The following is a 26,381-nucleotide window of genomic DNA, read 5'->3' on the forward strand; positions in this document are numbered from 1 at the left end:
TTCCCTCGTTAGTTAGGGCTATGACTGGTCTGCTTTCATGATCGTTACTGTTTAGCTTTAACAATGCTTTCATAATGAAATGCTTTCACAAAAAATCTCACCCTCTATTTCAACCCCTTAGGGATTGAATTTCCAAAAACACTGAAACACGTATCTTTTCATTTGTAACTGAGAAGTCAAATACCAATGTTCATAGATCTAGCTTTAAAAATATTTTAATAGTTCTTTAATAATGATGTTCTCAAAAAAGCTTTCAACCACTATTTCACCCCCAATGGGGTTAAATTTTAAGAAATACTGAAACAAATATTCCTTTATTTCTGATCAAGAATCCAAATACCAATTTTCATGGGTCTAGCTCCAAAATAACCTTAATAGCAACATATTTTCAAAAACCCTTCATCCCCTATTTCACCCATTTAGGGATGGAATACTGAAAAATATCTTCTTAAGCTACATCTACAGTATAAAATCAACACCCTCTGCAGATTTCAAGTTTCTGTCCTCAGTGATTTGGGCAAGTGATGATGAGTCACTGAACGAGTAAGTCAGTCAATCAAGACACCGCAAGTTATAGATAAAGATAGATGTTCAAGTAGTTATGATGAAATCAGCAGAAAAATAATGAAATGTTGTTCAGCTGAATTTAATAATGTATTGAACAATGAAAAGTCTGGTCAAGCTTTAGTATATGTGTGTGTAAATTGTTGTTGGGTGAATGTGTGAGAGTTCTATTTCTGAGGAAGAACTCTGTCTGAAAGCTTGATTATTTCTAGTATTCTTTTCTTTGTGCTCATCTGTGGGGCAATGCCTCTTCTGTAGGGTGGGTAATAATGTATTGAATTACTTATGAAATGAATATTTTCACTGTTTTAATTTCCCAGAGAGACTTAAAAATACTGTTTCACATCACTTCAGAGGAAAGGAGACAAAATATTGGTGAAGAGTTACTGACTCGCCACATTACTGTAAGTATTCTCAAAAAATTTTGAGAATATTATGTACAACACATGTTATAAACATTAAATGCAGGAAAAACACTCAGTAGCAAATAGTTTGGATTTCAACTGGTTGGGATATATTTACTTTGACAGATGATATACTACAATGAATATTTTGTGACTTGATTAACACCTCTGATTGAACTGTTATATCCTAATGGAAAAGTTAAAATATTATGGAGTAGTGGACTCAACAGGCTTATGGTTTTTATCTTATCTTAGTGACAGAAAGCAATGTGTGCCAGTTACATCAAACGCGTAACAATAAGCACTCAGAATTTGAAGAAATCAATAATGGTGTACTAGACAGTATGGTTTAGAGTCTGCATGTTGTTCTTGATATACATAAATGATCTTTCACTTGCAGTTTCAGGAGATGCAAATTTTGTTCTTTTTGCAGGTGATAATCACAAAGGAATAAAAAATAGTACCAATGCATTTACTGGAAAGGCAGCTCATGAAATATACAAGAAATGTTAACAAATAGTTCTAGGCAAATGGATTATCATTAAATTTTGACAAGACTCAGAACAAATAGTTCAGTAACTTTCAAAGCACTCCATGCACCATAAAACAGGTTTTGTCAAACAATGAAATACATGACTTAGAAAGGGTAATGTTGTTGGGATTGTAGATAGATCACAACTTTAACTGGAAAACCCACTTCCTGGAATAAATTAAGTGCCTGAGATCAATTATGTTTGCAGTGTGCCTGATTACTAGTGATGGGATTTTAAGAAGCAAATTCTGGTCATAAAAGGGGGGAAATGTTCCGAAAATACACACAAAAAGGTGCAAAAAGGCACTGATAAAATTACATTATTTGGGTTTAAGCCAACTACATTAATATTCTTTGTCTCAGTTACAAGGTTCCATTATAGTGGATTACATACATCACTTCAATGTTTTTCACACTAAGTCACTGGCACTTTAAGCTCAATAACTCCTTACATATGAAGAAACTCCACTCACATCCACAAAAAGTAATGGAGCATATCTTGTCAGCATCCATAAAGGAAGTTCAGTAAAAGTTGCAAATGTTTCCAAATCTGGATTGTTCTTCAACTTTTTCTTTAGCAAATTCATCAAGAATGTCCCTAATGCTTGTTAACTTCTCCCACTGTTCCTCCTTCTCCACACCTCCTTCTTCCAAACTCTGAACCACATCAGGCAAAAATTTTCAAATCTAGGTCTTTATTGTTGACTAATTGTTAGGGCTGCTTGATGGCTTCTGTGTCCATTGAGTCCAGGGCACAACTAAAGTGTTCGATTTTATCAAAGTTTTCGAACAAGAAAATTGCACATCTTATCCAAGTACTGCAACTCACGATGACAAGAAACTGTGGAAGGTGGAGCCCTGTCATTTCACAATCAGTATATAGGAACCATTAAATTCATCCCAGCACTGCCTGCCTCCATAGCTGAGTGGTCAGCATGGCAGAATGTGATGTAAAGGGCCCACATTTAACTCCTGCTGGGTCAGAAATTTTATCTGTTCAGGGAGCGGGTGTTGTGTTGTCTTCATTATTGTATCATCTTCATGACACACACGTCACCAAAGTGGTTCCCACTAAAAAGACTTGCACCAGGCAATTGGTCTACCCAATGGGAGACCCTCGCCGCATGACATTTTATTTCATTTCATGCCAGCACTAACTGGATATAGGTTTCAACTATTGCATTATCACTGTTTAAATTTTATTTAACTTCACAGTTGCAGGTTAACCATTGTTACTGAGTTTGACTATTACTGCTGAGGTTGGCCATTGTTGCTCAGGGAATGAATTATTACTGATGCTTTCCACAAATGAGATTTTAATATTTATTGACCATTGTTGAATTGTGAAGGTGCTTATGCATAGAATAGATGTAGTAAGCTCACAAAAAGATGCAATAAACTGTGCTTATTTTGCTTTATTTACCGTCTCCAAATGCATCCATTGACCTGTCTGAAAATTTTTTTTTAAGAAGATGTTGCGTTTTAAAATCCATTCTTTACTTAGTGCTGCTACAGTTGGCTTAAAAATGAAGAAACTACTTTATTCTGCATACTTCCACTCACTAATCAGGTATGGAATCATTTTCTAGAGACAGTGTACAAGGACAGTTTTTTTAGAATACAAAAGTTTGTAATAATAATTGTGTCTGGTATTAATTCTAGAACATCCTACAGAGACCTCAAAACTGGGTATTTTGACAACTATTGCACAATATCTCATCACCAACATATCTCTTATTCCAAAGAAATAATGAAAAGGATTTATAAGACAAAGACCAAAAGTAACGACTACAAAGACTTCATAGGGCTAACATTATTACAGAACAGATACATGGATGCACATGTGTTCAGCAACCTACCAAAGCACATCAAATGTAATGTAGGTAATGTGGTTGAGTTTAAGACTGAATTGAAGAACTTTCTGTTTGGCAACTCCTTCTGCTGCACTGAAAAGAATCTTTGCAGGAACTCTTAAATTTAATGTCTTAGTTTAGTTCATAATTAGGAATTATCACTGTAATAAATGGATCTAAAGTTATTTTACTGTGTAGCACTTAAAATTAAATAAATGAAGTAAAACATCTTTGACTTCTTTCCATATCCCAGAGACCATTCTTTTAAACAACAGCTTGTTGGCACTTAACAATTTGGTTAAAATGACTGCACCAACATAAATGGAATATAGTGTCGTTATATTTCCTAGGCAACATACTTACTCTTCAAATTCATCCACAGACACACCAGAATCTTCTTCTGGTCCCACATCTGTAAACCAATATCATAATACGTCAGTATTAGGGTACATGAGATTTAACATAAATTAATGTCTCTAATACTAATGTCTGTATTAAGTTAAATATTATTTGAGGCTTGAAAAATTGTAAAAATTGAATCAAAAATGTAGGAAAACTTTAGAAATTCTCAATTAGGTAAGGAATAAATCACACCAGAATGGTACTTTATTATAGAGAAATTCTCTGATTCAAAATCAACAACACCTCTTTCATAAACTCATGGAAGCAAACCTCTCTCAGAAATAAATCAAACTATCAATTTTTGTAGCAAAATTGTTTAAAAAGTGTTTGAATAATACAGTAAAAGTTACATCATATTTTACAAACTGACAATTATTGGGGATAAGTGAGGTGTACCTACTGACAGAACCAACTTAGTAGGTCAAACTTTATATAATTTGAAGGGCGTGCCATACAAATTTGAATAGCTGTATGATGTTCAAATAATTTAAAATAATTTCAAACACATTTTACCCAGTAATGAATTACTTGCTCAATGATACTTCTATTTTTATTTTCAAACTGAATTTTGTTTAGCTACTGGGAATTACCAAACTGCCCCTATGACTATGCCTTAATTAAAATCTGAGTCATAACCAACCTTCGTCTTCCTTGTCCACCCATCCCATATCACGTAACATTCTGTGGGTGTCATGTTCAGTTACTATTCTTTCTCCTGTGATGTCATATTTTGCAAAAAACATTTCTATCTCCAAATCTGTAAATTTGCACCTTTAACAAAAATGAATGAAGCAAAAGTCAGAAATGAGGTAATTTACTGGAATTAATACAGATCGTACTGTTATTTTAACACACTCACTCTCGTAAAATTTCTCTTATATCATTATATGTAAGCTTCTTCTCTTTGTCCTTAGACTTTGACTCATATGTGCTGTATACACCAAACTTCTCCATCACATTTTTAAAGTGTTTTTTCAAAAAGTCAGTTAAATGTAAATCATCATCCATAACAGCTATCTCAGCTTTTACTTCTGAATATGAATATACAATAATGGCAATAAACATATTCTGAAAATATAAGACATTTGCTTCACAATTACATTCACCATGGCTGTTGAAACACTTATTCTTATAATTTTTTTAAGTAGCCTTACCAATAATATGAGGAAAACAAATACTACATATGCAATATAGTATATAGGAGCAAAAAACCAATCAGCTTTCTGAATTGATTCATAAATATTATATCCCACAATAGTCCGCAAAAGAGTCACCACAGATATTCCAATTCCTCTGAAATCCCTTGCCTGAAAGATAAATAAATATTTGTCTTAATTGGACATCCACATATTAGTGAAAGAGTCATCAACATTTATACCATTAGTCTATACTACTTGCTTCATTTCATAAATGGTCATTGCTGACAATTTGTGTCAATAAAGAAAAGTGGGAATAATTTTTGTACTCCTCCCTCCTCTCTCTCTCTCTCTCTCTCTCTCTCTCTCTCTCTCTCTCTCTCTTTCTCTCTCCAGAAAGCATGGTTTGTGGGTTATATGTGACATGTTAAAAATTGGTCCAAGAAGCATGCTCCATGGCGTAATGCACTGTCCATCAAAGGCAGTGATTCAGTTTCAAATACCTTTCCATCAGACAGTTTTAACTTGTCACAAATACTCATATACTCAAGTGACATACATTCCGCATAGAGTAAAAAGCATTTATTGTAACTTCTCTGATTTCCATACACTGTATTGCAAACACAATTAAAACTAAAAACAGTTCAAAGAAACAACTGCATTACTTCTAGTACAAAATATATTGTGCTCATAAATAATTCCTCCAAACCATTTCTGATCTGTAATCATCATCATCATCATCATCATCATCATCATCATCTTCTTCTTCTTCTTCTTCTTCTTCACCTCCACTCACCAGCAGAGTTGGCTTGGAACATATGCCTCTCCATCACTTCTGGTCATCCAACAACCTCTTTGCCATTACTATGGCCCAGTCTTTCCCTCAGTTCTGAATGCTTTCTTCCACTCCTCCTTGCCACTTGCTCCTTGGGATTCCCATTGATCTCTTATCTTTTTTTTCCTTCTTGTGCATCTTACTTTTTTCTGTCTTAGCTTGTAGCATGTTTTGTCTTTGTGTTATTTTCTTAACACTTTCATTTCCCTTCTTTCTCAGGTATTTTTATCCTACACCTATCCAACTTCTCAAAAATTTAATTTCAGTTTCATGCACTTCGCTTGTTTTCCCTTGACCTCATGGAGGTCCTATACACACTCTAAACACTGTCAGTAAATGGGGGGGGGGGGGGGGGTGTGTCTGGTGAAGATGTGGTAAACCCAGCAAAACCACCAACCTGGCCAAGAGCAGAGTTGTCCACCCAGTGGCAGAATATACGGCTGCAGAGCTCAACATTTCAGTGGCTGCTTCACAACCATGCCATGTGGATCCTTTTACCCAACGTCAGCTCTTCTGAACTATGCATTGTCATTTCAACAGATCACTCATTCCTGTAATCCTCATTACCTCAGTCTCCATTAGCCCTCTGCTCCATCTGTCTCCCCCGTCAGAACCCTACTTCACTCACCCTGTATCCACACCCTCGTCCCCATCCATCGTGAAGAGATCCTCAAGGATGGTGGACATGTCAACACATGGGAATATATAATACACAAATATTTTTTCAAAAAGAAGAGATATGCTATTGTTTCTTCCACTGATACCAAGTGGTTCCTATGAGTATAGAAAAAGTCAAAAGATCTAAAACAATTTTCATTTAAGAGATAAAAAGAACTTGCCACAAATGTGAAGACATACACCCTTGGACATAAAACTTGGCCGGCAGTTGTCTGTCACAAGGGTTATGCTTGCACCGATCATGACATGGGATAAATAATGTGTCCACATTGATAATTCTCTAAGTCCACCAGTCTACACAATCTGGCATCATTATAGGCCATGGCAATTCCTGGAGGAAGTCTTGTCTTTTGTTTCAGTTGTTATGCTACATATACGCCCACAGTCTAGCGGTAAACACCATCTTGCAGTCGAAACTGCTTGTTGCCTAAATGTTTATAGCACCTTTCATCTGAATGCTACCATTCTGAGTGTAATGGTAGCACAGCTACAATATATTTTACTTTCTGACAAGTCAGTAATGATAGTTATGTCCCATAACATTTTCATGGCAGATGTCTTAGCAGACTGTCTGCCTTCGGATGCCACATGCATGAGACCCCTCCAGGGCCCAGTTGGTGGCAGCTGGCAGTGACTGCTCAGAGGAGCTGCACTTCCTCACCCTGTGTCAAAAGCATCATCTACTGTTCATTGCTTTGGAGAGTATAAAACACTTTACTGGTGATGCTTCACAGAAATACCTACCATATGATTTGCATTTCAAGCTCAATAGCAATGGAGGCAGATGATCCATTTTTATATGGTGAGTAATGTATCACATGAATATGAAATACTCGAGTATGGCTCAAAATTAATTTTCTGTTTTCTGATTCAATAAGAATAGCTCACTACATTGTTTACTGTTATTATTACTGATTTATATTTAACTTATTTCCCTTTTAGAAGTGATGCTTCATGCAATTTTTTGTGAGGAATTTGTGCGCTTTTGTGAAGCCAAGTGAGTAAATGTATAGTAATGAATTTTACTGTTGTTGTTTTATTTCTTATGCTAAATGTATGTGATAAACTGTCTGAATACTTTGCAGTGCATTCTCTATGCAATGCAGGCACACTGCACATTTTGATGTCCATGTATGGATTCATGGAGAACTTAACATTGATCAAAAGTGATATTTAAGGTCCTGAATAAGATTTAAACCAACAAAAATGACTATTTTTGAAGCTATCCAGGGTGGATGAAAGTTGCTAATGCTGGTGTCAGCAAGCATCAACAAAGGGTGCCTAATTGCTATTACACAGATTTAGCACAAAGGAACTATATTCATTTATAACCATTCCCCTGGTTTGGGTCCTATGAGATGAACAAAACAAATTCATGTTGTTGATGGTTTAATCATAGTTCTTCAGAGACATCTGTACAAAGACAAAGCTTGGTATTCACAGAACAGACATCTGTGATCATTAACACGGCTTTCTGAGTTGAGCTTGTGAGAACACTCAATGTGTAGAGGTTTTCTTTAGATTTTGTTAAAGAATTTCTCCTGACAGTTCACAGCTCCATTTAATAAAATGGAAAAGGGGGACCTAGAGTGTACTGGTCTGCACTATAATTTAGAACTAAGAACTCACACCACCCTTGCATCACAATACGTGAGGGAAAGCACTGAGCTAATGAGAGGCTGCTGGAAGCCAGACTACCTCATCACATTTTTGGTCACTGAGCCTCAAACACAACATTGAAGATAAAAACAGCTGTTACTTACCCTGAAGTATGGCATAGAGTCCAAAAATTAAATTTTACGTCTCAGTGTCTCATCTTATGTGAGAATTATGTAGCGTAAGTGGAAAGAGAGTCCCAAGTGAATTTTGTGGCACAATTCAGAACTACATGCGTAAGTAAGTGCACTATCAGAGGATTGTCCAGTATTTGCAACAATGGTGCTACAACTTAGCTGTCCTAGGGGCAGCTATGTAGCAAAATGCTTGTCATACTCGTCGTAGACAGGTTCTCCAGGGGGAGATGCAATGCATTAGGTTTTTATGCAGCATGGCATTAAAATCCATGGAGAAGAAATAAAAACTTTGAGGTTCACCGATGACATTGTAATTCTGTCAGAGACAGCAAAGGACCTGGAAGAGCAGCTGAACAGAATGGACAGTGTCTTGAAAGGAGGATATAAGATGAACATCAACAAAAGCTAAACGAGGATAATGGAATGTAGTCGAATTAAATCAGGTGATGCTGAGGGAATTAGATTAGGAAATGAGACACTTAAAGTAGTAAATGAGTTTTGTTATTTGGGAAGAAAAATAACTGATGATGGTTGAAGTAGAGGGGATATAAAATGCAGACTGACAATGGCAAAAAAAGCGTTTCTGAAGAAGAGAAATTTGTTAACATTGAGTACTGATTTAAGTGTCAGGAAGTTGTTTCTGAAAGTATTTGTATGGAGTGTAGCCATGTATAGATGTGAAACATGGATGATAGATAGTTTAGACAAGAAGAGAATAGAAGCTTTCGAAATGTGGTGCTACAGAAGAATGCTGAAGATTAGATGGGTAGATCACATAACTAATGATGAAGTATTGAATAGAATTGGGGAGAAGAGGAGTTTGTGGCACAACTTGACAAAAAGAAGGGATTGGTTGGTAGGACATATTCTGAGGCTTCAAGGAATCACAAATCTAGCATTGGAGGGCAGCGTGGAGGGTAAAAATTGTAGAGGGAGACCAAGAGATGAATACACTAAGCAGATTCAGAAGGATGTAGGTTGCAGTAAGTACTGGGAGATGAAGAAGCTTGCACAGGGTAGGGTAGCTTGGAGCGCTGCATCAAATCAGTCTCAGGACTGAAGAGCACAACAACAACAACAACCTCCCAATACTTTCTAACGTCACCTTTCAGACTACCTGTATTTAAGACATTGAATTAGATGTAATCTAAAATTCCTCATTTTTGAAGCTTCCTGGTGTGGAAGAGGACTGTTAGAGCCAGTGTTATACAATTTCAGAGGAGGGATATCAAAGCTAGTGATATTAGCTTCCACTTATACAGCATACGGTGTATGAAATATTGAGCTATATAATTTTCCATCATGATTACTGTACAATTTCCACAAAACACACATGAATAAAACACTTATTCTGATAGTTTGAAATGAAAGCTTATTTCAGTGGAATAAAAAGTAACTGAAGATCAATCTTCTCCTACACATCACGAATCAGTAAGATATCAAACACACTGCACCTCACAATTAATTGTGTCTATATGCAGTCTTGTGCAACATACAAATAGAATTTCACAACTACTGCAAGAACACAGAAGTATGTTGGTGGGAACGGAAGCAAGAAAAAATACAGTTAACTAATTATTCGATGCTGACCAGTAATCAAATCATTTGAAGATTCAGAAGAGAAGAAACTGATAATTATGTTCATTAACATAGATACTAAAGTATAAATGTGGGCACTGTGCAATTCTGTATATACTTCAAATATTCAGATCCAGACTTCCAATGTAGCACATCGTCTCATCCTAGACTGGTTGTCCAGATCTGATCATGCAAAATTCCAGCTACAAAAATAGTAGCCACTAATGCAGTTGAGACTTTGCAAAATCGTAGGCATTATTTGCCAATTCTGTTGTCATGGTAGATATTTGTGAGTGTGGGACTGATTGAGCCTGCTAAATTTGTTTTACTTTTCCTTGTCAGCTTCATGAAATAATCTGAATAATTCCCACTTAAGATAACATACTGGGTTAGTAAAGTAAACCCTTTTGAATCCATGCATAACCTAACCCTACTCTCATCTTACACATTGCATGCTTCTGCCTAAGCTACAATTATGGCAATGAAAGAGTGTTTACTGCAGCAGTGCCTTGTCTGCTTAGTTGTAAAGGGCTCACTTTCTAGAATGGTAGCTGATTTTGAAATCAGTTCCAATTTTGCTGCAAATGCTGTATCTTATCACTGCCTTTCACTACTACTTTAATTGAGCCGCTAACTGACACTAGTAAGTGGTGAATCTTAATCCTCCATGTCATATATCTCCTGGCAACCTTCCAGGAGTAGCTACAGTTGTCTGATTCTTGAATATCATCTTAATCAGCAACAAAAGAAACAAAAGTCTCTGAAAAGATCTGAAGCAACTGCCAGTGGCAAGATTCTGTACCTTGTTCATCATATCGTGATCAGACAAGATAGATAAACCATGAAAGCACTGAACATGCTTGTTAGTGTGCATTTCCTATGGTAGAACTTGAGGTGAAAAATATATGAAAGAGCACAACTGCATACTTGCCTGTTTATTCTGTTTTGTTTCTTGTTCAATAGTAAAACTTTAAATTTTTCCTTGTGAATCCAAAAGTTGAATTTTTACTCTGTGGCAGTGATGTATTAGTCTATTACCCATAATGTCTTCATATTTTGGTGGTATTCCAGACATTTTAGCTGTGTATGACACAAGACTGGATGTAGACACAGTCATTTGAGGTCAACATTGCATAGTATCTTACCATTTCTTGACATTGTGGACATGATTGTCTTGCTCACATTTTTGGTTTTGTTAAAATAAGCTCTCACCAAAAGTCAAATGGAATAGCTGTGAAACTCATTTGTATTTTTCAGTGGCGTAATCTGGTGTTGGTTTGAAGCCATCCTTAAGACTGATGTCTGCTAGTGCAGCTCCACTGAGACCTGGTTGGAGCGTGCTATGGAAAGCAGTGAGGACATTGTGAGCTAACCATGAACTTCTTTGTATTGTCAGTGCAGTTGAGGAAAGGCAATATTGTTGATGATGTTTAGCATCTCATGATCATCACTTACTTTCAGCATTACTGCTGAGTGATCCTGCTAAATTCTCATAATATTCTCTTTTCATACTAATGAAATAATCTGAATAGTTATCGCGCTCGCATCTCGTGGTCGTGCGGTAGCATTCTCGCTTCCCACGCCCGGGTTCCCGGGTTCGATTTCCGGCGGGGTCAGGGATTTTCTCTGCCTCGTGATGGCTGGGTGTTGTGTGCTGTCCTTAGGTTAGTTAGGTTTAAGTAGTTCTAAGTTCTAGGGGACTGATGACCATAGATGTTAAGTCCCATAGTGCTCAGAGCCTTTGAATAGTTATCACATTTATACGAGATAGAAATCATAAACTTAATTTTTTGACCCTTGGAAAATAATTCCACACTTAAACTACAACTGAATTTGTATTTCATGTTGTGAACTGTCTGCATCAGCTATGATCAGAGTGAGGCAGAGGGCTAAATGTAACATTGTCACGTTTGCTCTGTGGCACCAAGCTTGTTTTATGATCTTGTGAACTGGTTAGTTGCTGGTTTAGCTCTCACTGGACCATCAATGTGTATCACTTCAGTTTTCCTCCTTTGTCTCTGAAGATAGCCAGAGTAAAATTCTGTAACAAAATGCTATGAAAACCTGTGCATTGCGCCAACTGATCAGCCTATTTTTATTTTTAATTGTCAGCCTTCTTATGTAATCCAGTAAGCTTCACTCAATTTAATTTGTTATTGTTACTACAATAATTATTATTATTGTTCATTCACTCACAAGAATTTTCCTATCCCTATTTGTTACTGATGCACAATACCAGTGAATCCGGAAAAATGGAATGTTGGTGTTTCACCATGCAGAATATGCACATTTACTTGGGGTCTCATTTCCAAGGAAACAGGAAAATCCCACTAATAAACAATAGCTATGAGAGGCTGATGATACAGGCAGAACTCCGCAACAATTATGTTGGTTTGACACTGTGATGACAGATAGATCCATATCACAGTCTATTAATCATCGATTGAATAGACAGTATTGACTCTGCTGTTGCTACAGATAGCTACAAATTTGTGACCATGAGGATGATTTTGTTCTTCTGATGTTCGAATGAGTTATGCCAATTGATAAATTATAATTTCTTCTTGCTTTTTATTTACACAGCTTAATATGAAAAATCTAGGTAATCAAGTGTGTGTTTCACTTGTGACATTCAATTTCAAATACAATTTGTAAGCCTTCTGGCAACCTTGATCTAATACCTCAAAGCAGCAGGCTTTGTGGTCTGCTTTAAGAGTACCAAGCAGCAGAACACAAATGAAGTCACTGGAATGATTCAAAGGAACTATCAGTGACATGGATTTGAATTCTTTTCAAAATTTAGGGACCAAACAAAAATGAACATTCAGAAAGCAATGAACAGGCTTGTTATTATGGATTACACACATAGATCTCATGATGGAAAACATATGAATGCACAGAATTACACATTGCCCACATTTACAGTATAGTATCTATGTTAATGAACATAATTTTCAGTTTCTTCTCTTCTCAAATGAACTGATTACTGAGTGGAACCAGACTGTGTTTCTTCTTGCTTTGATCCCCACCAAAATATTTCTGCATTCTCATGGTAGTTATGAAATTCTATCTGTACATGGCACAAGTATGCATGCAGACACATTCAATTTTGAGGCGCAATGCACTTCATATCTTACTGCTTTGTGATGTGTGAGGGAATGTTGATTTCCAATTACTTTTTATTCCATTGAAATAAGTGTTCATTGTGAACTATCAAAGTAAGAGTTTTATTTGTTTGTATTTAGGATAAATTGTACAGTAAACATTATTTAAAATTATATACCTCAATATTTCAGATGTTGTATGCTGCATGAGCAGAAACTGATGTCGCTGTCTTTGCTATCCCTGTGCTGAAATTGTATAACACTGGCTTTAAGAGTCCCCCCTCCCCTTCCATACCAGAATGCTTAAAAAATTTGGGAGTCTACAATAAATCTAATTGAATAGCTTATACACTATGTGATCAAAAGTATCCGGACACCCCGAAAAACATACGTTTTTCATATTAGGTGCATTGTGCTGCCACCTACTGCCAGGTACTCCATATAAGCAACCTCAGACATTAGACATCGTGAGAGAGCAGAATGTGGTGCTCTGCAGAACTCGTGGACTTTGAACATGGTCAGGTGATTGGGTGTTACTTGTGCCATGCATCTGTACACGAGATTTCCACACTCCTAAACATCCCTAGGTCGACTTTTTCCAATGTAACAGTGAAGTGGAAACATGAAGGGACACGTACAGCACAAAAGTGTACAGGCTGACCTCATCTGTTGACTGATAGAGACTGCTGACAGTTAAAGAGGGTCTTAATGTGCAATAGGCAGACATGGATACACAGGAATTCCAAACTGCATCAGGATCCACTGCAAGTACTATGACAGTTAGGCGGGTGGTGAGAATACTTGGGTTTCATGGTCAAGCAGCTGCTCATAAGCCACACATCAAGATGGTAAATGCCAAATGATGCCTTGCTTGGCGTAAGGAGCGTAAACATTGGATGATTGAAATGTGGAAAAATGTTGTGTGGAGTGACGAATCACGGTACACAGATGTAAGGAGTGTGAACATCAGATAATTGCACAGGGGAAAAATGTTGTGCGGAGTGATGAATCATGGTACACAATGTGGTGATCTGATGGTAGGGTGTGGGTATGGTGAATGCCTGGTGAATGTCATGTGCCAGTGTGTGTAGTGCCAGCAGTAAAATTCGGAAGCGGTGGTGTTATGGTGTGGTTGTGTTTTTCATGGAGGGGGCTTGCACCCCTTGTTGTTTTCACTATCACAGTACAGGCGTACATTGATGTTTTAAGCACCTTCTTGTTTCCCACTGTTGAAGAGCAATTCAGGGATGGTGATTGCATCTTTCAACACAATCAAGCACCTGTTCATAATGCATGGCCTGTGGCAGAGTGGCTACATGACAATAACATCCCTGTAACAGACTGGCCTGCACAGAGTCCTGACCTGAATCTTATAGAATACCTTTTGGATGTTTTGGAATGCCGACTTCATGCCAGGCCTCACCACCGACACCGATACCACTCCTCAGTGCTGCAGTCTCTGAAGAATGGGCTGCCATTCACCAAGAAACCTTCCAGCACCTGATTGACTGAACATATGCCTGCAAGAGTGGCAGCTGTTATCAGGGCTAAGGGTGGGTCAACAACATATTGAATTCCAGCAATACTGATAGAGGACGCCATGAACTTGTAAGTCATTTTCAGCCAGATGTCTGGATATTTTTGATCACATAGTGTATATAGATAGCATAAAAGGTGATGTCAGAAAGTATCAGGAGGCAATCCTTCATAAAAACCAAACACTTTCATGCTTCTCCTCTGAGAGCCCTTATAAGATGACCAAAACAAAGCTTTTCACTACATAGCTGCCCCTAGCACTTCTAAGACCTGGCAACATGATTGAAAATATTTGGCAACACTGTGACAGTGCATTTACCTCTGCATGTGGCCCCAAATTGTTCCCTTAAATTCACTTGGCATTCCCTTTCCACTTCAGTGACTTATGCTATGTGATCCTCATTTCAGATGGGTCATTGTAGCAGAAAATTTAATTTTTGGACTCTAGGAATGCCGTACTTCACATAAGTAACAACTGTTCTTATCCAGAATGAGATTTTCACTCTGCAGCGGAGTGTGCACTGATATGAAACTACCTGGCAGATTAAAACTGTGTGCCGGACCGAGACTCGAACTCAGGACCTTTGCCTTTTGTGGGCAAGTGCTCTACCAACTGAACTACCCAAGCACAGCTCATGCTCTGTCCTCACAGCTTTACTCCTGCCAGTAACTCATCTCCTACCTTCCAAACTTTACAGAAGCTCTCCTGCGAACCTTGCAGAACTAGAACTCCCGAAAGAAACAATATTGCAGAGATATGGCTTTGCCACAGCCTGGGGGATGTTTCCAGAATGAGATTTTCACTCTGAGTGGAGTGTGCGCTGATATGAAACTTCCCGGCAGATTAAAACTGTTTGCCAGACTGAGACTCGAACTTGGGACCTTTGCCTTTTGCGGGCAAGTGCTCCGGCACACAGTTTTAATCTGACAGGAAATTTCATATCAGTGCACACTCTGCTGCAGAGTGAAAATCTCATTCTGGAAACATTCCCCAGGCTGTGGCAAAGCCATGTCTCTGAAATATCCTTTCTCCAGGAGTGCTAATTCTGCAAGGTTCTCAGGAGTGCTTCTATAAAGTTTGGAAGGTAGGAGACGAGGTACTGGCAGAAGTAAAACTGTGAGGATGGAACGTGAGTCATGCTTAGGTAGCTCAGTTGATAGCGCACTTGCCCACGGTAAGGAAAGGTCCTGAGTTTGAATCTTGGACCGGCACAGAGTTTTAATCTGCCAGGAAGTTTCAAGTTTCAACTGTTCTTATCTTTATCATTGCTTTGTGAGGTTCAGAAACCAATATTGTGATGAGAGAATCCAGCTCCTAGCAGTGTTTGTAAAGGGACATCCTCCTCTAGCATTACTTTTCCTCAACAGTAGTAGTTGATACCAGAAATATATACAAGGTGTGATTAGAATGTTTTAAGAATGGGCTTGTAATTGTATAATGGTGGTACTTACATGCTACTGTGATGCTTCTCCTTCAAAATAGTCTTCTTCTGACTGAACACACCTACTCCATTGATGTTTCCACTTTTGTAAATATTCCTGGAATTTTTTTTCCTGAAGTGTGTTAAGGACACTCTCCTTATTTGCCTGGATGTCTGCAATCGAGTCAAATTGCTTCCCTTTCAGTGAAAATTTCGTTTTGGAAACAGGTAGAAGTCCGCAGAGGCCAAATCAGGGGAATATGGCAGTTGTGGAAGCACAGGAATTTTGAATTTGGTCAAAAATTCAATGATGGAGAAAGGCACAATGAGCTGGAGCATTGTCATGGTGTAGCACCCAGCTCCTGTCTTTCCACAATGCAGGCCTTTTCTTCTGCACCTTTTTGCGCAAACGCTCAAGAACACATTTGTAGTATTCCTAGTTAATTGTCTGTCCTCCAGGAGTAAATTGATGATGCACAATACTGGTAGAATCGAAAAAAATCACCAACATTGTTTTCACCTTCGACCAACTTTGCCTTGCTTTTTTCAGCCATGGTGAACCTGGAGTCTTCCACTGTGAAGACTGCACTTTGGTTTCAGGATCATATCCATATACCCACAATTCGTCATCTATAATTACCCTGTTTAACAAATCTGGGATGGCCGGATCATGGTTGATCTTCACATAATTCATGGCAATTTTTAAATTTATTGAACCAGACAGAAACATTTGACTGGCTCATACAATTATCTCCAAAAGTTGATTTAATAGTTCATAAGTCTCAGAAGCTGATTTCCCAGTTTTAAAATAAAATTTCACACAAACTCGTTGTTCTGTTTTTACATCCATTTTCACACAGACAGGATCTGGCAATAAGCCCTAACAGACTCACACTCAACCAGTTGCCACAATGAACTGAATAAAGGAAACACTGTTTCCTGTCAGAGGGCATTCAAGGACAAGGCAATGACTCACTCCCAACCCTCTGTGTACCTGCCTGCCAGACCAGTAAGTGGTAGTGGATCCATTCTTAAAACTTTCCAATCACACCTTGTACATATGGAAAATCCAGGATGAAATGTAACAATATCATGAAAAGGAAAGTTGCCACTCACCATATGGTGGAGATGCTGAGTCGCAGATAGGCACAACAAAAAGACTGTCACAAATCAAGCTTTTGGCCAGTTAAAGCCTTCATCAAAAATAGATGACAGATACACACACACACACACACACACACACACACACACTCATGCAAATGCAACCCACACACACAATACTGTAGTCTGAAGCAATGGTTGCCTGAGACTACAGTCATGTGTGTGGGGTTTGCGTGAGTGTGTGTGTGTGTGTGTGTGTGTGTGTGTGTGTGTGTGTGTGTGTGTGTGTACATATCTGTCATCTATTTTTGACGAAAGGCCTTACTGGCCGAAAGCTTTATTTGTGACAGTCTTTTTGTTGTGCCTGTCTGTGACACAGCATCTCTGCTGTAAGGTGAGTGGAAACTTTCCTTTTCATAATATTGTTACAGTATATACTTAGTGTTACATCATGAGAAATAATTTATAATGCAAACACCAGAGGTAAAAATACAATTTTGTGACATAAATTGTTATTATACATGAGTAGTTTTAATTCTTGTTTACTTCCTAACACTAATCTCTAATTCTAGTTTCTCTTAATATGGCACATAAAATTTATCACCCACAGGATGAACTTTTGCTCGCTGTTGCTCATGTACTCAGTCATACTACAGAATTCTTCTTCTATTAGAAACTTTTTTAGGGTTGTAGGAAACATCTTCTAAGTTTTGAAGTTTTCTAAGTCTCTCAGTAATGCATGTATTAAATTTAATAAGTATTTAGGTTACTTTTTAAAACCTGAAGTCTATGTGAAATATACCACAATTGTTTTCTGTTCCTTGTATTGTGAGGGGTGAATGGTCTCATTGGTCCCCACTTTTGTGGGGTCTCATAAAGTAGTTACAATTGTCTTGAGTTTATACAGTGATGAAAATGTCAAAATATTAAGATCTTTGAAAAAGTTTCTACAATGTTCTTTTTGATTCTTTTTTAATATAGTCTGAATGGCTTTCTTCTGTTAGTACAAATATTTGTTTCATTCCTGTGGAGGTTGAGTTCCCCCGTACTGTGATTCCATATTGCATGTATGATTCAAAAAGAGGTCTTGCAGTGCATACTGAGTCAGTTGTTTTATTACAAATATCATTGAGCTTAGCTTGTTGGAAATGGTATTTATCTACTGCTTCCAATTTAGCTTACTGTCTATTGTTATACCTAAAAACATACCTGAAGTTATTTCCTCCAGTTCTCTTTCACGTAGAGAAACATCTGCTTGTTGTTCTTTTTGTTTAGTGATGAAAACCATGTACATAGTTTTTTTTCAGGTTAAGAATTAACTCATTACCCATGAGCCACTGTTCTGTATTATTGACTTATATGAGAGTGTTTTTCTCAGGTGCTTCAGAACTGTTGGAAAGATTTAGCATAGTCATATCATTTGCAGACCATATCTTACTTTCATTTCCATATGTTCGTACATTATTTACAAATAAATTCAAGAGGATAGGTCCCACTGCAAAACCATATTTAATGTTTCTAACTTCTGATCTGTATGAATTGTTAATGGTTACATATTTGCTCCTGTTGCTGAGATATGATTTTATCCAGTCTGCTGCTTGACCTCAAATAGCATTGTTCTGTACTCTCCTTGGCAGGACTGCATGATTAATTTTCTCAAACAACTTGGATAAGTCAAGAACAAATCCAGAAACTGCCATCCTGTCAGCCAAGGCTTGTGCGATAAATTGTGTTGATGAGGTCTTAGCTCTAATCATGGTGTAGACCAGTGCACTCTAGGTTCCCATTTTCTGTGTTCTGTAAATTTCAATTCAGTAGCCTAAGCTGTGTCAGTGATCATAGATGTCTATTTTATGAATACCCAGCTTCTTCACTGCACAAACTTATCTGAAGAACTTTGAATCAACCGTCAACAACTCGAATTTGTGTGTGTTTTTTTTTTTTTTTTTTTTTTGTTATTTTTTTTTTCATCATTTAGGACCCACATGTAAGGAGAGCAGCTCCTCTATGCTTAATCTGTGTAATAGCAATTAGGCAGCCATGTACACATTTGCTGACACTATCAGTAGCAACTTCCACCAACTATGGGTAGCTTCAAAAATGGGCAATTTTGTTGGTTTAGATCTAATTCAGTGCCTTAAATATTACTCTTGATCAGTGTTAAGTCCTTCATGAACCCTTATGTGGACCACAAAATGTTCAGTGTGCCTGTGTTGTTATAGAGCATGCATTGCAAGGTGTTCAGAGGGCTTATCATATACATTTACCATAAAAAAATCAAACAATGACAGTAAAACTCATTACATCACAGTTTATGATTGTGGCTTCATGAAAATATACGGATTCTTGACGAAAAACTGCATGAAGCATTACTTCTAAAAGGAAAATAAATGAGATATAAAGTGTTAATAGCAGTATTAAACAATGTAGTGAGGTTTTCTGATTGAATAGTGAACTATAAAATTAATTTTAAGCCATAATCATGTCTTGTATATTAGTGAAATACACTCTAAGACAAAAAGAAAACAATGCTGCACCATGAGGGAATTATCTGAATGAGTCAGAAATTGGTAGATGTACTGTACATGTACAGACAAACAAATGATCACAATTTCAGAAAAATTGGACAATTTATCCAAGAGACAGGACTTCACAAATTGAGCAAATTAGTAAATTGTTGGTGTACCTCTAGCTCTTATGCAAGCAGTTATTCTGTTTGGCATTGAGAGATGTCGTCCTGAGGGATGTTGTACCAAATTCCACCTAAGTAGCACATCAGATCATCATAAACTCAAGCTCATCGGTGGGTTCTGCTCATAATACTTCAATTGTTCTCAGTTGGGGAGAGATTTGGGGACTTTCTTAGCCAAGGTAGGGTTTGGCAAGCATGAAGAAAAACAGTAGAAACTTTTGCCATGCACAGGTGTGCATTGTGTTGAATGTAAGCCCAGCATGGCTTGCCATGAAGGGGAACAACCTGTGGTGTAGAATATTCTCAGTGTAGCACTGCACTGTAAGAGTGTCACGATTAATAATAAATGGGGTCCCGGTATGAAATGAAGTGGTACCCCAGACCATCATTCCTGGTTCTCTGGCCGTATGGCAGCTGACAGTCAGGTTAGTATCCAACCACTGTCTGGTATTTCTGCATACATTCTTTGCTGGTCATTAGGGCTTTATTTGAAGTGGTACTCATCAATGAAGACAATTCTACTCCAGTCAATGAGATACCAGGCTAAAGGTGCCCAGCATCACTGCAAATGGGCTTGTTGGTGTACAGAGGTCAACAGCAGTCAGCACAAGGTGAGTTGTGAGCTCAGCCCTTGTTTCTGTGATCCACCTATTAGTGATCTTCAAGGTCACTGAAACACCAGTTGCACATCAGATTGATGACAATGATGAATCCAGGACTCCCTGGGTACATCTCTGAAGATTGCTCAGTCTTCTTATTCTGTCGTAGCTCTAGGTTGATCAATTCCTTCTTGACACTGTGATCAGGCAAGGTTCCCGTTTATGCCAATATTGTTGATAGTGGCATCACTCCTGTTCAAATGTCAAGCAATTTGCCAGTTACTCCAACTGGCCACTTTGAGCCCAACTACACGCCCTGTCTCAAATGCTGACATCTGCATGTGTTGTTCATGCACTTGTCTGAAATGCACAGTTAATGTCCAACTGAGTACACGGAGTGAACTTCACAAAGACTTTATGCCCTAGTATTGGCAGTCCCCTTTTCCTACTCCTACCAGCTGCATGGCGAAATTGTGTTGCAGCATCACACATTCACCCGTCAACCACCAGTTTTTATGGTTTTGCATTTTCCATCAATACTTGTATGAATATAAATTTGTGACCAGTTTGCTTTAGCCCTTCATGGTGTATCATTTTTTTGTCTTAGAGTCTACATTACTCATCATACATTTTTTTTAAATTTATTTGTTTATTTACATGTCAAGTTCTGTAGGACCAAATTGAGGAACAAATCTCCAAGGTCATGGAAAGTGTCAGTACATGAACTTACAACATAAAAGTAATAACAGATAAAAATAAATGTTCATGAACCTGAAAAAAAAGTCAGTCCATAAGTTTAAGTAAATGCTATCAGCAATACAATATGAATCAGCTTAAGTTTTCAAGGAACTCCTCGACAGAATAGAAGGAATGACCCATGAGGAAACTCTTCAGTTTCGATTTGAAAGCGCGTGGATTACTGCTAAGATTTTTGAATTTGAGTGGCAGCTTATTGAAAATGGATGCAGCAGTATACTGCACACCTTTTTGCACAAGAGTTAAGGAAGTCCGATCCAAATGGAGGTTTGATATCTGCCGAGTATTAACCGAGTGAAAGCTGCTTATTCTTGGAAATAAACTAATATTGGTAACAAGAAACAACAATAAGGAATATACATATTGAGAGGCCAATGTCAAAATACCCAGACTCGTGAACAGAGGTCAACAAGAGGTTTGTGAACTCACACCACTTATTGCCCGAACCGCCCATTTCTGAGCCAAAAATATACTTCGAGAATGGGAAGAGTTATCCCAAAACATAATACCATACGACATAAGTGAATGAAAATAAGCAAAGTAGACTAATTTATGTCTCGAAGTATCACTCACTTTTGATACCGTTTGAATAGTGAAAATGGCAGTATTAAGTCTTTGAACAAGATCCTGAATGTGGGCTTTCCACAACAGCTTACTATCTATCTGAACACCTATAAATTTGAACTGTTCAGTTTCACTAATCATATGCCCGTTCTGTGAGATTAAAACGTCAGATTTTGTTGAATGGTGTGTTAGAAACTGTAAAAACTGAGTCTTACTGTGATTTAACGTTAGTTTATTTTCTACAAGCCATGAACTGAGGTCATGTACTGCACTACTTGAAACCGAGTCAATGTTGCACACAACATCCTTTATTACCAAGCTAGTGTCATCATCAAACATAAATATTTTAGAGTTACCCATAATACTGGAGGGCATATCATTTATATAAATAAGGAACAGGAATGGCACCAACACTGATCCCTGGGGCACACCCCACTTGACAGTACCCCACTCAGATCCCACATCGCAGCCGTTATCAACATAGTGAATAATGACCTTTTGCTGCCTGTTGCTAAAGTAAGAGGTGAACCAATTGTGAGCTACTCCCCTTATTCCGTAATTGTCCAACTACTGGAGCAATATTGTGAGATCAACACAGTCAAATGCCTTTGTTAAATCAAAAAATACACCAAGCGTTCGAAACTTTTTGTTTAGCCTATCCAGTACCTTACAGAGAAAAGAAAATATAGCATTTTCAGTTGTCAAACGACTTCTAAAGCCAAACTGTACATTTGATAGCAAATTGTGTGATATAAAATAATCAATTAACCTTATATACACAGCTTTTTTGATAACTTTTGCAAACACTGCTGGCATAGAAATAGGTGTAAAATTATCTACATTATCCCTTTCTCCCTTTTTATAAAGCGGCTGTACTACTGAGTACTTTAATCACTCAGGAAACTAACCATTCCTAAATGAAAAATTACAAATATGGCTAAATACAGGGCTAACATGTGCAGCACAGTACTTTAATATTCTGCTAGACACTCCATCATAACCATGAGAGTCCTTAGTCTTCAGTGATTTAATTATTGACTCAATCCCCCTCTTGTCTGTATCACAGAGGAGTATTTCAGACGTCAATCTCAGAAAGGCATTTGCTAAGAAATTTATACGATTTCCTGTAGAAACTAAATTTTTATTTAATTCACCAGCAATGCTCAGAAAATGATTGTTAAATACTGTACATATATCTGATTTATCAGTAACAGAAATATTATTACTGTGAACTGACTTTATATCATCGACCTTGTGCTGCTGACCAGACACTTCCTTCACAACTGACCATATGGCTTTAATTTTATCCTGTGAATTAGCTATTCTATTTGCATACCACATACTTTTTGCCTTGATAATAACATTTTTAAGCACCTTACAATACTGTTTGTAATGGGCTACTGTAGCTTTATTGTGACTACTTCTAACACTTTGATATAATTCCCGCTTTGTTCTACATGATATCCTTATCTCACTAGTCAGCCAACCGGGCTGTCCATTACTGCTAGTACCCCGTTTAGAATGTTCTAATGGAAAGCAACTCTCAAAGAGCATGAGAAATGTGTTATGGAAAGCATTGTATTTATCATCTATATTATTGGCACTATAAACATCTTGCCACTCTTGTTCCTTGACAAGTTTTAAAAAACTCTCTATTGCTGTTGGATTAACTTTCCTACGTAGTTTGTAATTAAATATGACATTGGTTTGAGTACAAAAACCTTTTAGTTTTAAAATTTGTGTGTCATGGTCTGAAAGGCCATTCACCCTTTTACTAACAGAATGCCCATCTAGTAATGAAGAATGAATAAAAATATTGTCTATGACTGTGCTACTGTTCCCCTGCACCCTAGTTGGAAAAAACACAGTTTGCATCAGATCATATGAATTTAGGAGATCTACCAACATCCTTTTTCTTGCACAATCATGTACAAAATTAATATTGAAGTCACCACATATAACTACTTTCTGGTACTTCCTACAAAGTCAATCAAGAACCCTCTCTAGCTTAAGCAAAAATGCTCTGAAGTCAGAGTTGGGGCCCTATAAATAACAGAAATTAGAAGTTTAGTTTCACTAAATTCAACTAATGCTCCACAACGTTCAAATATCTGTTCAGTGCAGTGTCATGATATGTCTATGGACTCAAATGAAATACTGTTTTTTACGTACAGACCCATTCTCCCACCCTGCAAGGAACTCTTTGAGACACAGCCAGCTAATCTGTAGCCTGGTAAAGGAAGCCTCTGACTTATCAAATTATTTAAGTGGTGCTCTGATATACCAATAATTTCAGAGTTAATATCTATTAGCAGTTCACTAACTTTATCTCTAATACCCCTTATATTTTGATGAAATATGCTAATTCCTTCTCTACTTGGAAACATTACATACTCTGGAGGTGAGCCCTTAGTTAGAGGTTCTTCCTTTAAGCAGGTATACCTATCAGCTGACTTCAGTCTAAAAAAGGTGCAGCTCTAATACCAACTACTACAGGAATTTTTCCATGAGTGACACCACTACCACCACCACTACCCACTACACTGTCACCTATAAGCTTAGCCAGCCTCCCCTTCCCATACCTATTGAGGTGCAGGCCATGCCTAGTGAAACCCCATCTACTGATAGACCCAATTGGCACCACTGAGATGTGATCCATGCCCCCCGCCATCAGTGCCCTCCCCAGCCCTACATTAACGTGCCTAACAGCTGCGTTAAGGTAAGGCCGATCATGATGCTGAAACAGTCGCATGAAATGCACATTAGTGCCATCAGTTTGAGTAGCTATCTTAACCAAATCACCACTGACGTCATATTCCCCGTCCCTATCTAGACTGTTCCCTGCTCCACCCACTATCACTACCTGATCATCCTTGGTAAAATTCTTACATAACTCCCCTATGCTTTCAGTCACCTGAGCTAACCCTGCACTTGGCTTCACAATGCTGGTGACCTGGTACTCACTCCCCAACACTTCCTGCAACTGCTGGCCCACACCTCTTCTATGGGAACTACCTAGCAGCAGAACCTTCTTTCTGCTAGACTTTGCAACTAACCTAGGCCTCCTAACTGCTGCAAGTTACCTACATCTACAGCTACATGAGGCTCCTGTCCACTCAATTCTGACAGTTGGTCGTATCTATTGCATGTATGCAAAGTAAAACTGTCTGAATACCTCCTCTTCCTAGCTACCTTCTTGCCAACTGCTAGTTCCCATTCCCCACCACCCTTCACCCTCCTCAACCTATCTAGTTCCTCCTTTGCGCATTGTAACTGCACCTGAAGGGCACAGATCTTACGCTTCTGCTCCTCTATTAATTTGTTTCTACTACAGGCTCTACATTCCCAGGAGAAGGTCTCCCTAAAATGACCACTGGCTTCCCCACTGCATTCCCCCCCATGAAAATACTTTGAACAAATCCCACACCATAATCTACTACTCACAAACCTACAACAGGACCCACACTTTTCACTCATGGCAAAATTTTACAGTTACTGAAAAAAAAACTAAACATCTATGTTGCCAAAGTTCAGTTACACCAGTGTCATCTGTCTCCATTGCTCTCAAGTGTGAAATGCAAGTCATACTGTAGATCACTCATACTGTGGATCACTCAACAACAGTAAGCATTTTATACTTTTCAAAGCAATGAGTGGTAGCCAATGCCTTTGACACAGGGTCTCGGCTCTGCTATGGCAGCTGCAGCTGGGTGCTAGAAAGTGGGTCCTAGAGAGGTCTGACACACGCAGCATTCAAAGGCGTACAGTCTGCCAGGAAAACCACCACAAAAATATTACTGAACAGAACTGTCATTATTGATGTGTCAGAAAGTGCAATACATTGTACTGAACTTCACCTGCCATTTTCTATGCATCTCCCTGTTTTAACATTTCCAATATTACTTAAAGTCCACTTTATTTGCTCTAAGGACAAGTTTCCAGCCACATTGTTATTAAATGTAGTTACTGGGAACTGAAAATAAACAAGTCCATGAGCTAGAGGAAGTTTGCCTTAGACCCTCATTTAACTGCTGTTCAATCCTTACCTCTACAACTGAGTAAATGACAACAAATGTGGTAAGACTTCTGAGCTATTAGCTGCACATCCCTAGTTGGAATTTCAAGCTGCATTAAATCTGTGACCAGTGAATACTGTGTTTCCTAAAACAGCCACACTAATTCCTCTTAACACTGGAAATAACAGGTTCCTTCCAGCTTTGTCAATTGTATTAATTTCTCTCTCAATTGGATTTTGGTAGATGGCATAACTGGATACACTTCTTACTTTGGCAACACACATCACATCACATCACATCACATCACATCACTTGCCATTTTTTCTAACACAATTGTGAGTTCTTGACATTTCCTGATATTATTTCTCCCTGTTGATACTGTTCAATAGCTACTTCTTTTGCACACTGCCTCCAATTGGAATTATTACCTTTTGTGTCCCAAAGTTATCTAAGCACATAGGAACACACTTTTTTCCACTAAAGCTTTACTTGGAAGTGATCTAGCTCTTTGTTTCTGGTGAGCAAATTGACCAGAAAGATAGTTCCTACAGGCCCTTGGGTACTATCCAGAGAACTTCCCTGTTCCACCACAAATAGTTTCAGGGGAGTACACTATCAACACTATGATAATTGGTTTGGTGTAAACTCGGGGAACAGGACTTTTACCCTGGTAACTTATGCCTTAACAGTGCTGTCACAGCCAACTTGTTGCACTGAGTCAACAATTTAAAAAGTTGTGACCTAAAATCTACAACTCCCAAAAAGTAGCACAGGAAATCATTCCCAAGAATAACATCAAATCGGTCCTCTTTTACTA

The 26,381-nt window shown here is 38.0% G+C and overlaps 1 protein-coding gene across 1 annotated transcript in view; it reads right to left on the reverse strand.

Annotated features, from left to right (window-relative positions):
- Positions 1 to 3,712: 3,712 nt before the first annotated feature.
- The window catches only part of LOC126127625 (polycystin-2-like), a 130,295-nt gene continuing 107,626 nt past the window's right edge, over positions 3,713 to 26,381 (reverse strand). The window contains exons 7-10 of the mRNA XM_049915147.1: positions 4,910 to 5,062; positions 4,615 to 4,823; positions 4,396 to 4,526; positions 3,713 to 3,765 (exon numbers count right to left, since the gene is read on the reverse strand). Of these exons, the coding sequence (XP_049771104.1) occupies positions 3,713 to 3,765; positions 4,396 to 4,526; positions 4,615 to 4,823; positions 4,910 to 5,062 (546 nt within the window). The remainder of the gene's footprint in view (positions 3,766 to 4,395; positions 4,527 to 4,614; positions 4,824 to 4,909; positions 5,063 to 26,381) is intronic.

This window comes from Schistocerca cancellata, chromosome 1 (genome assembly GCF_023864275.1).
Source record: "Schistocerca cancellata isolate TAMUIC-IGC-003103 chromosome 1, iqSchCanc2.1, whole genome shotgun sequence".
NCBI classification, from domain to species: Eukaryota; Metazoa; Arthropoda; class Insecta; order Orthoptera; family Acrididae; genus Schistocerca; species Schistocerca cancellata.